This window comes from Schistocerca americana, chromosome 4 (genome assembly GCF_021461395.2).
Source record: "Schistocerca americana isolate TAMUIC-IGC-003095 chromosome 4, iqSchAmer2.1, whole genome shotgun sequence".
In the NCBI taxonomy this organism is placed as follows: Eukaryota; Metazoa; Arthropoda; class Insecta; order Orthoptera; family Acrididae; genus Schistocerca; species Schistocerca americana.
This window is the reverse complement of record NC_060122.1, coordinates 526,929,288-526,945,638: the sequence shown is the minus strand read 5'-3', so window position 1 is coordinate 526,945,638 and position 16,351 is coordinate 526,929,288. Positions and strand designations below refer to the sequence as shown.

At 40.9% G+C, this 16,351-nt stretch overlaps 1 protein-coding gene across 1 annotated transcript in view; it reads left to right on the top strand.

The window, feature by feature from the left end:
* Positions 1–16,351, top strand: part of LOC124612968 (glutamate receptor 1-like) — a 1,095,838-nt gene that overhangs the window by 1,054,762 nt on the left and 24,725 nt on the right. The window contains exon 16 of the mRNA XM_047141496.1: positions 9,847–9,955. Coding sequence (XP_046997452.1) covers positions 9,847–9,955 — 109 coding nt within the window. The remainder of the gene's footprint in view (positions 1–9,846; positions 9,956–16,351) is intronic.

The window sequence follows — 16,351 nt, the reverse complement described above, 5'->3', positions numbered from 1 at the left end:
ATTTGCATAAAATTACACTTCCTAAGTATTATTGCAATCTGTTTATTAGCTAACAATACCAGCCGCTGACTACCAATTCATTCTGTGAATATTGCACATCAACAGTAGTTTCGATTTTCGCAATATTTCAGGTACTAGTTTTTGGTCATATTATGAGATATATATATATCTCAGAATATGACCATATATATATATATATATATATATATATATATATATACACTTCTGGAAATTGAAATAAGAACACCGTGAATTCATTGTCCCAGGAAGGGGAAACTTTATTGACACATTCCTGGGGTCAGATACATCACATGATCACACTGACAGAACCACAGGCACATAGACACAGGCAACAGAGCATGCACAATGTCGGCACTAGTACAGTGTATATCCACCTTTCGCAGCAATGCAGGCTGCTGTTCTCCCATGGAGACGATCGTAGAGATGCTGGATGTAGTCCTGTGGAACGGCTTGCCATGCCATTTCCACCTGGTGCCTCAGTTGGACCAGCGTTCGTGCTGGACGTGCAGACCGCGTGAGACGACGCTTCATCCAGTCCCAAACATGCTCAATGGGGGACAGATCCGGAGATCTTGCTGGCCAGGGTAGTTGACTTACACCTTCTAGAGCACGTTGGGTGGCACGGGATACATGCGGACGTGCATTGTCCTGTTGGAACAGCAAGTTCCCTTGCCGGTCTAGGAATGGTAGAACGATGGGTTCGATGACGGTTTGGATGTACCGTGCACTATTCAGTGTCCCCTCGACGATCACCAGTGGTGTACGGCCAGTGTAGGAGATCGCTCCCCACACCATGATGCCGGGTGTTGGCTCTGTGTGCCTCGGTCGTATGCAGTCCTGATTGTGGCGCTCACCTGCACGGCGCCAAATACGCATACGACCATCATTGGCACCAAGGCAGAAGCGACTCTCATCGCTGAAGACGCACGTCTCCATTCGTCCCTCCATTCACGCCTGTCGCGACACCACTGGAGGCGGGCTGCACGATGTTGGGGCGTGAGCGGAAGACGGCCTAACAGTGTGCGGGACCGTAGCCCAGCTTCATGGAGATGGTTGCGAATGGTCCTCGCCGATACCCCAGGAGCAACAGTGTCCCTAATTTGCTGGGAAGTGGCGGTGCGGTCCCCTACGGCACTGCATAGGATCCTACGATCTTGGCGTGCATCCGTGCGTCGCTGCGGTCCGGTCCCAGGTCGACGGGCACGTGCACCTTCCGCCGACCACTGGCGACAACATCGATGTACTGTGGAGACCTCACGCCCCACGTGTTGAGCAATTCGGCGGTACGTCCACCCGGCCTCCCGCATGCCCACTATACGCCCTCGCTCAAAGTCCGTCAACTGCACATACGGTTCACGTCCACGCTGTCGCGGCATGCTACCAGTGTTAAAGACTGCGATGGAGCTCCTTATGCCACGGCAAACTGGCTGACACTGACGGCGGCGGTGCACAAATGCTGCGCAGCTAGCGCCATTCGACGGCCAACACCGCGGTTCCTGGTGTGTCTGCTGTGCCGTGCGTGTGATCATTGCTTGTACAGCCCTCTCGCAGTGTCCGGAGCAAGTATGGTGGGTCTGACACACCGGTGTCAATGTGTTCTTTTTTCCATTTCCAGGAGTGTATATACAGGGTGTCCCAGCTATCTTGTCCACCCAAAATATCTCTGGAACAATAACAGCTATTGGAAAACGATTTTCACCGGTATCAATGTAGGGCTGGGGCCCATGAATGTACGTATTTGGAAACAATCTAAAACGAAAGCATGTGTGTTTTTTAACACAAACTTATGTTTTCTTAAATGGACCTTCTATATCTTTTCTTCAGAAATCCATAGCATGACAAAGCACATACACAATGGCGCTGATTGCATCGCAATATTCCCATTACATCCCGAGATATTGAGACGCGAAGTTGACGCTTGAAACACCGGACGTGCGCTGCTAGCGCACGTCCTGAGGCTCAGGCGTGAACCCCATGCTGCCCGTAATTGCAATGTGGCTGACATGTGTAATCACACCTCCGTACTTGTCAAGAGGTCCGAAACGAATAATACGGTCTGCTGCCATCAATTCTCATAAGCACATAATGGTTTCCCTCTTGTACGTTTTACGTATCTACGTACACAATAAGAACCAGTACCGATCGGTGTACACCCGTCAGGTTGTCTTATTTATCCTGCACACCCAAAATAAGGTGTCCAACGTAGTTCCCACTACTGCCACAGTTACCACTTCGCCTTGTTTATGATTTGCGACCCATGCAAACTCCTGTACTCCACCACACACCGAGCATCCCATTTGTTGTTGCTTTGGCGTGCAGTACACCGCTTGCCAGTGTAGTCGTGCATCAGAGTAATCTAGTGACGGCACGGAGGTAGTACACATTGTGAATAAACGTTGTGTTGTGGAACTTATACTGAACAGTATAATGTACACACATGAAGATATGGTAGAAATGCTGCTGATCTATGGAGAATGTACGTTGACGGGAAGTACGTTATGAGATTGCTTGTTTGTTGATAGTACTGTTAGCGAACATTGTAATTATTAAGTTAATATGTCTGTTTTCTACCCTACTCTACATACCTGTACTGTACCCTGTTGTATGTGGACGAAATGCTGTTCAGGCAGAACGACTGTACAGAAGACGATTCCCTGACAAGCCATCGCCTTCGCGCCGGATGTTTGGTCGTCTCAGATCTCGTCTACGTGAAACGGGAAGCTTAAATCCAAGACCTCGACATCGTCCTAGAACACGCACAGATGAACGTGCTGAAGTTGCTGTGCTCGCTACCATAGCTGTGAATCCTCAAATCAGCACACTTCAAATTGAACGTGAAGTTGGTGTGTCGAAATCAAGTGCACAGCGTATTCTTAAACGTCATAAATTTCGTCCTTACCATGTTCATTTACACCAGGATCTTCATGGAAATGACTTCCGCAATAGGGTAATATTTTGTCGCTGGGCTCAGCAAAAACTTCTGACTAATCCAATTTTTTTTTTTTGCAGATGTTCTCTTTACCGACGAGACATCATTCTCCAACAAAGGAATTGTCAATATGAGGAATATGCATTATTGGTCCGCAGACAATCCAAAATGGCTCCGTCAGGTAGAGCATCAACGTCCGTGGAAAGTTAATGTTTGGTGTGGGATTATTGGAGATACCATCATTGGACCTTTCTTTATAAATGGCATCCAAAATAGCAGACATTACTCCAGATTTATACGACACAATCTTCCTGTTCTCTTGGACACCGTGCCTCTGAACCGGAGAATGGTCATGTGGTATCAGCATGACGGATGCCCTGCACATAACGCCTTACGAGCACGACGACTTCTGAACCGTAAGATCCCTGGTAGGTGGATTGGACGAGGTGGCCCAGTTAGGTGGCCTGCCAGATCTCCGGACCTTACCGCTGGATTATTTTCTTTGGGGAGCAGTGAAGGATGCTGTTTACCAACATGAACCAACAACACCAGAGGACATGAAGCAACGCATTATTGATGCTTGTACAGCCATCAAAGAGGAAACAGTAGCACGAAGTAGGGCATCTTTCATTCGCAGAGTGACCCTATGTATGCAAGCCAATGGGCATCACTTTGAGCATGAGATGTGAACGCTATGTTTAGTATGTAGTGCTGGTATCACAGTGGAAGTTTCTACAAAGGGCCATTTTACCCAGTGATGTTAAGAAACATTTGTTTGCAACAATTTGTCATTTAACGCATTAGATAAACATAACATTGATAATTATGTGATAATAAAACTAATTGGTTAAACATGTTTACATTCATCTTCTATGTCCTACCTGAACTTCCCAAATCAAAACATTTTTACCTAAACAACGGTAAAACTTTTAGTCCACTTCCTCTTTTCACTAAAACCATCAAAAGGAATTTCACTATTACGAGTGAATGATTAACTGTCACTTGCACTAGATCTACAGTAAAGTTTTAACGTTGAACGGCGTTAACTTTTTAGTAACGGATTGACGATAAGCGAAGTTAACTTTGTGACTAGCGTTGCGGTACACAGATATGTTACAGAACCGCATCACCCCTAGCCTATGGGATAAACACCTGCTGGAATGTACGACGTTAATGCAGGATGGCAGCAGACCGTATTATTCGTTTCGGACCTCTTGATATGTATGGAAGTGTGATTACGCATGTCAATCACATCGCGATTACGGGCAGCATGGGGTTCACGCCTGAGCCTCAGGACGTGCGCTAGCAGCGCATGTCGGGTGTTTCAACCGTCAACTTCGCTTACGGGTGCTGTTGGTGTGTTAGCTGCTGTTGCCATGAACCCACACATGAGTACACGGGACATTGCGAGAGCCGGTGGACTGAGTCAAAGTAGTGTCATGCGCATACTGCATCGTAACCGCTTTCACCCGTTTCATGTGTCGCTACATCAGCAATTACATGGTGATGACTTTAATCATCGAGTGCAATTCTGTCAATGGGCATTAACAGAGAATGCGTTGCAGTTCTACCTGTTTACCAATGAAGCGAGTTTCACAAATCACGGGGCAGTAAATCTACGGAACATGCATTACTGGTCCGTGGACAATCCTCGCTGGCTGAGACAGGTAGATCGACAGCGACCGTGGACTGCAAATGTATGGTGCGGAATCATTGGCGACCACCTCATTGGTCCTCACTTCATTGCAGGGGCCCAAACAGCTGCAACATACATCGCGTTTCTACAGAATGATCTGCCAACGTTGCTCGAAAATGTCCCACTGGAAACGCGTCGACGTATGTGGTATCAGCATGATGATGCACCTGCACATTCCGCAATTAACACTAGGCTGGCGCTGGACAGCGCTTCATAGGATCTTACACCTCTGGACTTCTTTTTGTGGGGTACGTTAAACGAGAATGTGTACTGTGATGTGCCTACAACCCCAGAGGATATGAAACAACGTATTGTGGCAGCCTGCGGCGACATTACACCAGATGTACTGCCGCGTGTACGACATTCATTACGCCAGAGATTGCAATTGTCTGCAGCAAATGATGGCCACCACATTTAACATCTATTGGTTCAAATGGCTCTGAGCACTATGGGACTTAACATCTATGGTCATCAGTCCCCTAGAACTTAGAACTACTTAAACCTAACTAACCTAAGGACAGCACACAACACCCAGCCATCACGAGGCAGAGAAAATCCCTGACTCCGCCGGGAAACATCTATTGGCCTGACATGTCGTGACACACTATATTCCACTCCGTAATTGAAAACGAAAACCACGTGTGTACGTGTACCTCACCCCTCATAGTAATGTATGTACATGTGCGTCAGTGAAAAAGACCAATAAAAAGGTGTTGGCATGTGGACGTAATGTGCTGTTCCAGTCTCTTCTGTACTTAAGGTCCATCACCGTTCCCTTTGGATCCCTACGTAATTCGGTGCTCTCCGATACACACGATCGAACAGCGGAGGAGTGGTACTCAAGCGTCAGCTTTAGGTTACAATATCTCCGGATGTAATTAACATTTTACAACGCAACAAACGGCACTGATTACGTATTTGTTTATATATTCAGATGTGCTAACAAAACTAACGAGGTTCCATTTAAAAAAACATAGGTTTGTGTTAAAAAACATACTTACGTGCATTTTTTATGGTTTGTATTAACCAATTACACTTGTCCCTCTCCTCACGTTCGGTCTGTGGAATCGATTCGTCAGTATTTGATGTGGTTTACGAAATATATCCAGCGGAAATGTTAGGTGACTCACCCTGTATATATCAGATTTAGCAAAGACTCAGTTCCTGTTCATTTGAGCTATCACTGCTGTATCATGATTGATGGTATTGTGCCAAATTGAACTCATCAGACCAGCAAATAGTTCTCCAATTGGACTATATGTAGCACTCCAAAATACTAGAACGTAATGGCACGAACATCCCTCCAACAGGAAAGCCACATGGCTTAGAAAACCGCTAACGAACGTTGACTGAGAACCAACTGGCTCACGAAAGACAACACTGATACAGTAACTTACCAAAGAATGTGCGAAAGTGTCGGTATCGATGTATATTGGAACATGTTATTGCAAGATCTCGAATATAGTAACAGAATAGTTATTACAATTCATAAAAGATAAAATATATTGTGAGGAAGTGAAGGACCCAACTATCAGATGTCAAAACTGCCTTCCAACTTTTAAGCAATTTTACTCGTATTAAGTCTTAAGACACATCTGGATATGTGAATACTCTTGTTTTTTTTTTATTTTTTTGCATTAGATGCCTTGTTATTAGCTGACACGTAGTTTATAGCTGTGGCAGAGCCTCTAGCTGACCATGTGTGTTTGTGCATGTGTTTACGCCTGAAGAATATGTTTGTTATCGTTAACTCATTAATTAACAAGAACGCGTTTAGTCTATATCTTTTCGTGTTTTTCCCTTCAGAAGCAATAACATTTGACACTGGGATCTTACCTACCTTTGCATCTAAATCTCCTGCTATTATCAGATAATCATTTTTGTTTATGTTGTATAGGGTTCTTTGCAAAATGTAGTAAATTTCTACATTGTCATCATACTTCCCTTTTGTGGGGTATATACTCCATTACCGGTAAGGAGCCCCTTGGTATCTTTATTCTGACCTGAATTATACGTTCACTGACGATGATGTAAAGTTGTTGCTTAAAGTTTTCTTTCACAGAACAGCTGCTCTAGCACAGGCCCTTACGTTTCGAGAGACTTCACTGTAGATCATATATATTGTTGTAGAACCTCTTGATTTCTTTCTGGTTCCTGTTATGATGGCTAAGTCAATCAATATTTTTTAAATTCATTTTAGTGTTCTACTTCCTAATCACAGAAACTGCGAATATTGAATATAGCCATATCAAGTCGTTTGTTGCAGGTTTAGGCCAATGCCGTCTAAAATTTATGAGTCCAGCGTGCCTTTTTCTGGAGATTCTGAGTAATACTGTAATTCCCGCGTTACGGGATACCTGTTTGCAGCCAGGGTAACTAGGTGGTAGGGCTGCTACCTTAGGCATTGCAGTACAGTGGTTTTTCTGTTGGAGTCGTCTCCCTTTGATGTTCGCCTTTTCCTCACGCTGTTTATGACCCCTGCCAAAGAGACTTGTCTGACTTGGGTGGCCCTGCCAGGAGTTTAAGCTCCAAAATAAAATGTTTTAAGTGATAAATACTTGCTGCATATCTTGATATAATACTGATGCAGAAAACTACCGCCTCTAAACTATTGGTCGTTCATAAATATAAAATTTTGCACTTCACAAAACGAAAACACGAAGTATCCTATAAATATCAATAAGTCGTGATGTAATCGGCCAACTCATATAAATACCTAGGTGTAGCACTTTGTAGGGATATTAAATCAAATGGTCACCCAGGTACATTTGTGGATAAAGCAGTAGTAGACTTCGGTTTATTGGTAGAATACTGGGGAAGTGCAGTCACTCGAAAGGAGATTGCTTACAGATCACTAGGATGTTGCCCAGGTGTGTGGGTCCTGTACCCGACAAGACTAACAGGTGATATCGAACTTCTACAGAGAAGGGCAGCACGAATAGTGACAGGTTTCTTCCGTGGGAGAGTGTCACAGAGATACGGAAGGAACTGAACTGGAAGACTCTTGATGGTACACGTTAACTATTCCCAGAAAGCCTGTAGAAAAGTAATTCAGGAACCGGCCTTAAATGATTAATCTAGGAATATAGCACTACCCCCAACGTATAGCTCACATAGGGATCGTGAAGATAAGATTTGAATAATTAGTGCACTGACAGAGGCATTCAAACTAGCATTCTTCCCGCGCTCCTTACGTGAATGGGACAGGAAGAAACCCTAATAACTGGTGCGGTGGGACGTACTCTCTGCCATTGATCTCACGATGGTTTTGCAGAGTACAGATGTAGATTTAGCTGTAGATCTAGATCTGAAATAGAGATTTCATAGTAACAACGAAGGCATCATAACAGAAAAGTAGATCAATACGTCGCCCTATGGGTTTCCGGCGACCGATAATCCTAGACGCTCACCGATCAGCATCTACTTATATTTATTTTCACGATGCATAGACATATTGTTTACATTTGTCATTTTCTTTGCAGTAAGCCTATCAGTGACTAATTATATTAATTGTCACAAAAGGAAGACTTGTTTTCAATAGTAATGCAGTTTACAATAAAATAATATTGATTCAATAACTTCATTTTGTGAAAATGGTCATGTACAGTTCCGGCTGCCCTATGGGAGAACTCTTTGTAGTTACATCAACTTTATTATTTGGATCATACTTACATTGATCCTAAAATCGCGAAACAGCCAATAGTCCACTATATCAGTGCTTTTTGCACGATGTCGCAAGACCGAATAGTCAGGCGCAGATTCGAGCAGAATTTAGAACAATATTCATTTCAGGTTCCTGTTCACAAACATGAGGCCGATCGGATGAGACTTAGTCACAAAACGGATCCGTCTTTGGAAAAGAAGCTCTAAATAAATCTGATAGCGATAAATCGAATTAGGTGGGAACTACAGCACATATATGGTTATGCAAGCGAATCGTCAATTTTTGGACCTGGATGAGAGGAAAGCTACGTCTTATCACGCGGACGATACTCCCACACGATCAGCATCAAAAACACTCGTAGTGAGGTGCTTTAACAATTTTTCCTCAAGTTCGATTGTCAGTCAGTCTTACAATTTGTATACGTCAGTCTTTACTTTTTACGCTTCTAGCAGTGTTTGGTATCGTGAAAAATACCGAGCTGCATTGTGGTTTGGAGTGGTGATCAAAGCAATCTTAGGGTTGACGTCAGGTAACGCTTTACAGTAACCTACAAATAAATATGTCACAAGCTGATATAAATGACAGTATTTTTTGCGATGTAAGGTGATCAATAATTATTACATTTTCTAAAATATGTAGCTGTGGCTACTTCTGAAAGAATGACTCTTTTGTGGTGCATTCAGTTTTACTAGAACATCAGTTAATATCGTAATTCTTATACTGAAACGCACAGTTATTCATCTGCGAACATGACATCGTAAGTAGATATAAACTGAAGTTGTGAACTCTTCGGTGAAGTTGCAAGTTCGCACTTAATGAAAGTTCCTGCGCGATGAACGGAACGACATTTCGCAGCGGCACAAACCCTGAACCGTATACATGGAAGGTCACGAAGGTTTTGTGCGTGAGATACATCAGAGAAGTATGAAACCTGCCCCGCATGTATAATATGCTGCGTTTTAAAATACGAGTATTTATGGTCTTCTTGATGTATAGGTCAAGGAGGATAAATTACATTTGAAAGGATAAACTGTCACAGCACTCTTCAATTGACTTCTCCTGAAAATGTCTGGTGACCCAACCTGAGATACTCCGGAAGTTTTGACTTCCATATCTAACAAAAACTTTTTTTTCGTGACACATTTACTGCAAATAAACGAAGCATCATATCAAAATTTTCGTCATTTCAAAAGTTCTCGAATGCCACTAGTAAACGACATAAATATGTATGAAATGTATACTTTTGCTATGTATTGATAGATTTAAATGTTATAAGAAATACACTAAATATTTGTCTCTATGCGTACTACATAACTTGGTTGACGTCTTCAAGATAAGTCGATGCTTTGATGCGCCATTGTTTTTTATTTAAAGAAAGCTTTATTAGAAATGGTTTTATTTGTTAACATATTGCTTAGTTAAATTCAAAAATATTCCTGCAAAAACAAAATTATGGCAATAATAAGTTATTAGGATCTCATATAGTGATCGACAGTAGCACAATGTATAAATGAGTTCCAAACTGCTGCTTTACAGGGATGAGATTAATTTGGCGGTATTGTCGCTAATAGAGAATGGGGAGCTGACAAAACTGAAGAACCGCTGGTGGTATGACCGTACTGAATGCAAGCATGGCGACAAACAGGTATTTATAGTTTACGCTTTCGGCACTTTTCCAGTACATTTTTATACAATTTGTACGTCGAAGAAAATTTCAACTTTGATTTCCACTAGTTGATATAAATTAATTATCTAGAGTATATTACTACGTTTACTTAATATACACCATTACAGTTACGTATGTCTTTCATATTTCTTGTACTTCGATTCCATACTGCTTTCTAACATGAAATCTAATATTTTAGTAAGCACTATTAATTTGGATAATGCAACTACGATAATATTAAAACTGTTTCTATTTATGTAAAGTGGCGTTACTGCAGAATAAAGTTCGCCTAATAAATCCGTCATGTTTTAGAAGAATTATTTCCAAAAGGCTACTAATTTTATTTCGGCAACATATAGAGTATATCATTGTACGTCTGACCGATGCAATCAAAATAATTTATATTCTCCCTGTAGCAGAGTTTTGATTTCACGCAGATTCAAAACAGCAAAGTTTTCCAATTCGGTAATATAGGAGTACACAGATAACGCCAACAACGAAGTAAGCGTAGGGGAAGAGAAGGAGAATAATTGTTTTGTTCTATACTGTTAGCCTCCTGACTTTCTAATTACACAGGATATTTCGTTGTATTCAGAGGTAGGTATTTAATTAAACAAATCGTTCATGAACTTAATATCAGAATACGTGCATTTAACCTTTTATCTCACTCTAAGGCCCTCGTTAGGCCGACATTTCGTTATTTGTAACTCCATCGACGTCATAGACATTAACGACGATAATTCCCACTGGATATACGAAGATTTTTGAGAAAATTGTTACCTTGTTTAACTACAGAGGCTGCTCGTTGGCGTTAAATTCACAAAGGCACCAACGTTATTCGGCGCGTACGGAATGCGAGATTCATATTTCGTAACAGATATTACTTCTGCAGAATTATGTTTTAATTACAAAAGGACTCGCGCATTAAGCAAGTAAACACTTTCACGCTAAACAAAACACTCGAAAGACGTGGAAATTTGCACGTTTGAGAGCAACCCGATAGCAAATTTCTGTATATATGCTTGAAGTAAACACAATTTGCATCTTGTACGACTGGCTGTAATTTCTGTTTATTTAAGACATTGAGATTCACTTTTAATATTCGTTTTCTTTTATTGTTTTCTCTCTCTCTCTCTCTCTCTCTCTCTCTCTCTCTCTCTCTCTCTCTCTCTCACACACACACACACACACACACACACACACAATGAAAGGTAGGTGAAGTTCATACGAAATGCATATTCCCTTTTTGAGAGTAGTCCCTGGTGTTGGAAACAAACCTCGCCACTCAGTCTTGTAGCATCTTACCTGACCTCTCTAAATTCTCCGATATAGAACATTTCGTATTCTAATAGCCGGTCTCCACGACACATTAACAAAAAACGACTGTGCTTTAATTGGTTACTTTCATGTCCACCCAGAGTTGCCCATATGTTGTAATCCAATTTAGGACAGAAGACCACTCGTTTTCTTGACCCTGCTTCCGAATGGTGTGTTACAGTAGACACATATTCGGGAGGTCCGTGGTTCAAATCCCATCACGCCGGCCATATTTAGGATTCCGGCGTTTCTCTAAATCGCTTAAGGCTGATTACTCTGAAAAGATGGTTATGATTCCCCCTCCATACTTTTCCAGTCCAAACCGGTCCTTTGTCGCCAAGAACCAGTTCGATGAGTCGTTAAACCCTAATCACCATTCATTTTTTCAGGTCTTTTATTGTGCTTTTCGTGTGAATCGGAAATCTATCTTCGTGTAACTTTTTCCTAATATATTTCATTGCCTGTGTTTCTCGAATGGTATTTACCCTTCTCCAAGTAATAAATTTGTGTAAATCAGACGGTTTGGAAACCAGGTACTGTCAGGATTTGCGCTATTTTCACGAGCTGCAGTAACAGAAAATAACGAATCAGTCTGATTTTGCCAACTGCCAAGAAAGGCGAGCGGATAGAAATTTAGTACATTCTTTTGACCTTGAGTGTGAGAGCCTCCTACTCATTCTTAAATTTAACCTGAGTGCATAACTGGGATGACCTCAGTATCAATACCGTGAAAATACTCCCCTAGTAAAGTAGATTTTGACTCATATGTGAATAATAGCACGATCTGACGTCTTTTTGTGAGATATTCACTGATAAGGAAGACTTACATTGCGCAACGGTTAACATATGGCATCTTGAACATTATCTTAGGTCATGCAAAATTAAGGCCGATGTATTCAATGCTTACTAACGCGATGCAAAACAGTCAGCATCCTCTCTTATAAGCAGCACGTATGTAGTGGAGATAAAGACTCCACGTTATATAAACTTCCACTTATTCAAAAGAAGAATTAATCACAATAGCCATTCTCAACATAATCAGGATTAGAACATGTCTTGAAGTTATCTGCAGATCTGATCTCTCTTATTCTTGTTGTAATACGCGTGCACAGAAATAAGTGTAACCTACCTTTAGCTGCTTCTGTAAACAACGATTGCAGTGAAGGTAGAAAGGATTCAGTTAAGTGTGTTCATGTCGATTACGACATAGGATGCTGACCAACAAAGCGTGATCAGTTATAAATTGTTTCCACGTGAGAAATAATTAAACAGTAATTGGAATAATGGTTGATTATTGCTCAAGAATAAAAACACTGTAGCTCAGCAATGAAGTTACAGAAATCCTCCAGGACCGCACCTAGTGTACAATAACCAGAAATAGTCAAAATTAGAACAAAAAGAACTCCATATAACTTCTAACCCCGTAGTAACATTATATAAATGTGATAGTAACTGAACGATGACTTGTATTCACCGATGATTTCATGAAAGACCTGTATTGATCCTTAAACGTGGAACAGAGTCGTTCGCACTGAACTACGGATCCGCCTTGGTCACGCAAAAAACACATCTGAAATCTGGAAAAATTAATGTATTAGTGTAATATTACGCCAAAAAGTTCGAGCACGTAATGTTCTGAACTCAAATTCTTGTAGGATGCAGAGTAGAAACGCCATCAACATGAAACACTTGACAAAGTCGAATTTTAACCAGCAGAACAATGAAGGTCGCGCAACGTCGAAGCGATGACGACTGCTCTAGCGATCCCGGAAACAGCTACTGCTTACAAAGTGAAGAGTGTAGATATGCTTACGCTACAGAGCAAAAAGTTGTGGCATTTCTAGCAGACGAAACCAGTGCATAGTGTGTCTTTGCACTTTGCCAGTGACTTTTAACTCACGTGAAGCTACATGATGTGGAGGGGGCTTTCTAATTAATGGATTTGACGGTGGAAAACTATTCCTGAAAGAATCAACCCGAATCAACCTCACGACATTCGTTTTTCCGCCTTAACTGTACTGCAAATAAAAAGTTCAACAACTGCTACGGAAGACAGTGACTCTAGAAAACCTATTACGGATAAAAATCGATGTTGTAAAGTTAAAGACTGGAGATAAACTAAGGCAAGAATACTGGAGAAAATGGATTGCATAAGACAAATGAGCCATAAAAGACTTATAGACTTCTTTGATAAGTCTCAGATGACCGTCACAAATGCCTTCTAAAAACACAGGATAAGAAGCTGTTCTTGGAGAAAACCAGAAGGTACGGGGAACTATTAAACAGACAAGGTGAGTATTTTACGACTTGTGAACCAAACACTCGGCCGCTGCACCTAAAAATGTACAGATATGGATTTAGGCCGAACCCCAGTAGTAACGATCACTAGAAAGACATTCAGAAAGAAATTACATGCCACGATGAAGCGTGGTGTTCGCTACTTAAGCTAAGCTATTCATCTAAGCATAAGCATGGATGATAGTTAAGCAGAATGAAACAGTAACATTAAAAAGAAGGATACAATTCAGGCTCTGAACAGGATCAAGTGTATTATGAAGTCAGAAGACAATCCACATTATCGATGAAAGGAATAACTACAATAATTAAAATGATGGAATGGGAACACAGCAGAGTAGGTTTTAAGTTAACAATAAGAACACTGGAGTAAGATCTGACTGAACGTGCGGACAAGACAGACAGAGAAAAGAGGAGAGAGGGAGAGAGAGAGGTAGGGGGAGGGGGACAGGGGAAGCGTACGGAGACGGAGATTTTTATGGCCATAGAGAATATTATCGTTACGATATTAAAATAAATTAACATTATTTCAGAGAAGCAAATGAAAGTACATATAGGAAACCTGTATGAGGTACGGAGGAAAAGGTAAGTGAGTAATAATGGATATGTAGGATGACGAGGAACTCTCCCTAAAATTGCTGTCAGAAGTTACTCTTGATGAAATAGTAACCATTTAATATTGTCAGAATTTGATGGAACGTGGAATATTACAGCTCAAATACCTCGAGAACGTCTAATAAAAGAAAACTCTCGGGAGTAATTTCTGTTCATTATTTACGTAACTACACGTTGATTTTAACAGTTCCCTGATCGAAATGATGTGGAGCGAGTTAGTTTACTGGATATGTTTACATGGTTAGTGTTAACATGAATTAAGATATTACTTTTTTAATCCTCATTGAACTACACCTAGACTCTAACCTTTTTACATGTTTCCGGTTTTAAAATAGAACGCTGTTTATTTAACTGAAGCAACTGTCCCGGAGAAATGATTTTAGATTGGATCTAAAACTTGCGACACCACCCGTCAGACGTTTTATGTTATTTGACAAAATATCAAACAATTTTGTTGTTGCAGTTCCTGACGCACTGACAGCTTCAGTAATGGGAAATAATGATGGTTTTTCATTTAGTGTTGTGGGTATGGACATCATTATTCCTCTCAAATTGTGGTTGATTGTTTATAACGAATTTAATTAGCGAACATATAAATTATGATAGGGCAGTTAAAATGCCTAACTTCTTGAAGAAATATCTACATGACGACCGTGGGTGAACATCACTAACTATAGTTACTGCTCGATAGTGAGCAGTCATTATTTTCGTTCTAAGTACTGTGTTGTCCCAAAAAATTATTCCATATGAATACTCCATACTGCATGCTGGTTAAAACCCAAAACTGTCAGCAATGACTTTTTTGAGGAAATTAAAGTCTGTAGTCAAAGAGTATTTTGATGGGTAACGGAGGTAGTTTATTCGCAGCAGTAGACAAGAAACTGAAGTCCATCGAGGGAGAAATTACGCTATATATAAGATTCTTTGGGCAAGAAAACGAAGGGTTGGCATAAACGTATAATCAAATCCTTCTTCTACCAACAAGACTCACCTCCAGATGCTACCAAAATCTTTACAGAGAACCTAAGTTCACAAGTACGTACGTCCCTCAATCACACTCTCATCATTGGAGGAGACTTTAATCGCCGAACCATCAGTTGGGAAAATTACAGTTTCGTAGGTGGAGGGTGTGTCAAGATGTACTGCGAAACATTACTAAAAGCCTTCTCTGAGAACTACCTACAATATATAGCTAGAAAGCACATTCATCATGGAAATATATTGGATATAATGACAACAAATAGACTTCACCTCTTTGAGGATGTCAACATAAAAAATTTTTATCACTGATCATAAGGCAGTTGTAACAACAATGTTTACCAATGAACAAAGGGCATTAAAACAATTAGAAGCTTTTATATGTTCAGCAAAGAGCCAGTAGTATTACATCTCAGTGAGGATACTGAAACATTTAGCTCTGAGCAGGAACATGTCGAAGAAAAGTGACTGAAGTTTAAAAGGATATTTGACCGTGCACCTGATGGGTATCTACCTATTTGAACGTACTGGTAGACGTGATCCTCCGTGGTATACAGACACAGTAAAGAATCTTCTAAAACTGCTTCTACATAATATGTGCAGACAAAAGTTCAGAACTATAGACTGAGACAAGCTGAGTGAAACTCTTGTGGATATCAGGTTTTCAACGACTACCGTAGCAGAATATTACCTAAATACCTCACACAAAACCCAAATAAACTGCAGTCGTTAAGTGAAGTCTTTTAGTCGCACCAAACTTAGTGTCTAAGAAACTTACGAACGGGACAGGAGCAGAATTTGTTTTTTTTTGAGCAATCAGTCTTCCAACACGTTTCATACAGCCCAGCACACATTGTTCTCCTCTGCCAATATCTTTATCTCAGTGTAGCACTGCAACCTAAGTGTTCAGTTATTTGATGGATGTATTCCAATCTCTGTCTCCTTTTACAACTTTTATCAACTACAGCTATCTCTAGTATGTGGAAGGTATTCCGTGACGTCTTAACGAATGTAATATCATACTATCCCTTCTTCTTTTCTGTGTTTTCCATATATTCTTTCCCTCGCCGATTCTGTGGAGAATCATTATCAGTTTAAATAATTTTCAACATTCTTCGATAGCACTACATCTGAATTACTTCTACAGTAATCAGCCAGAAAATTATCTCC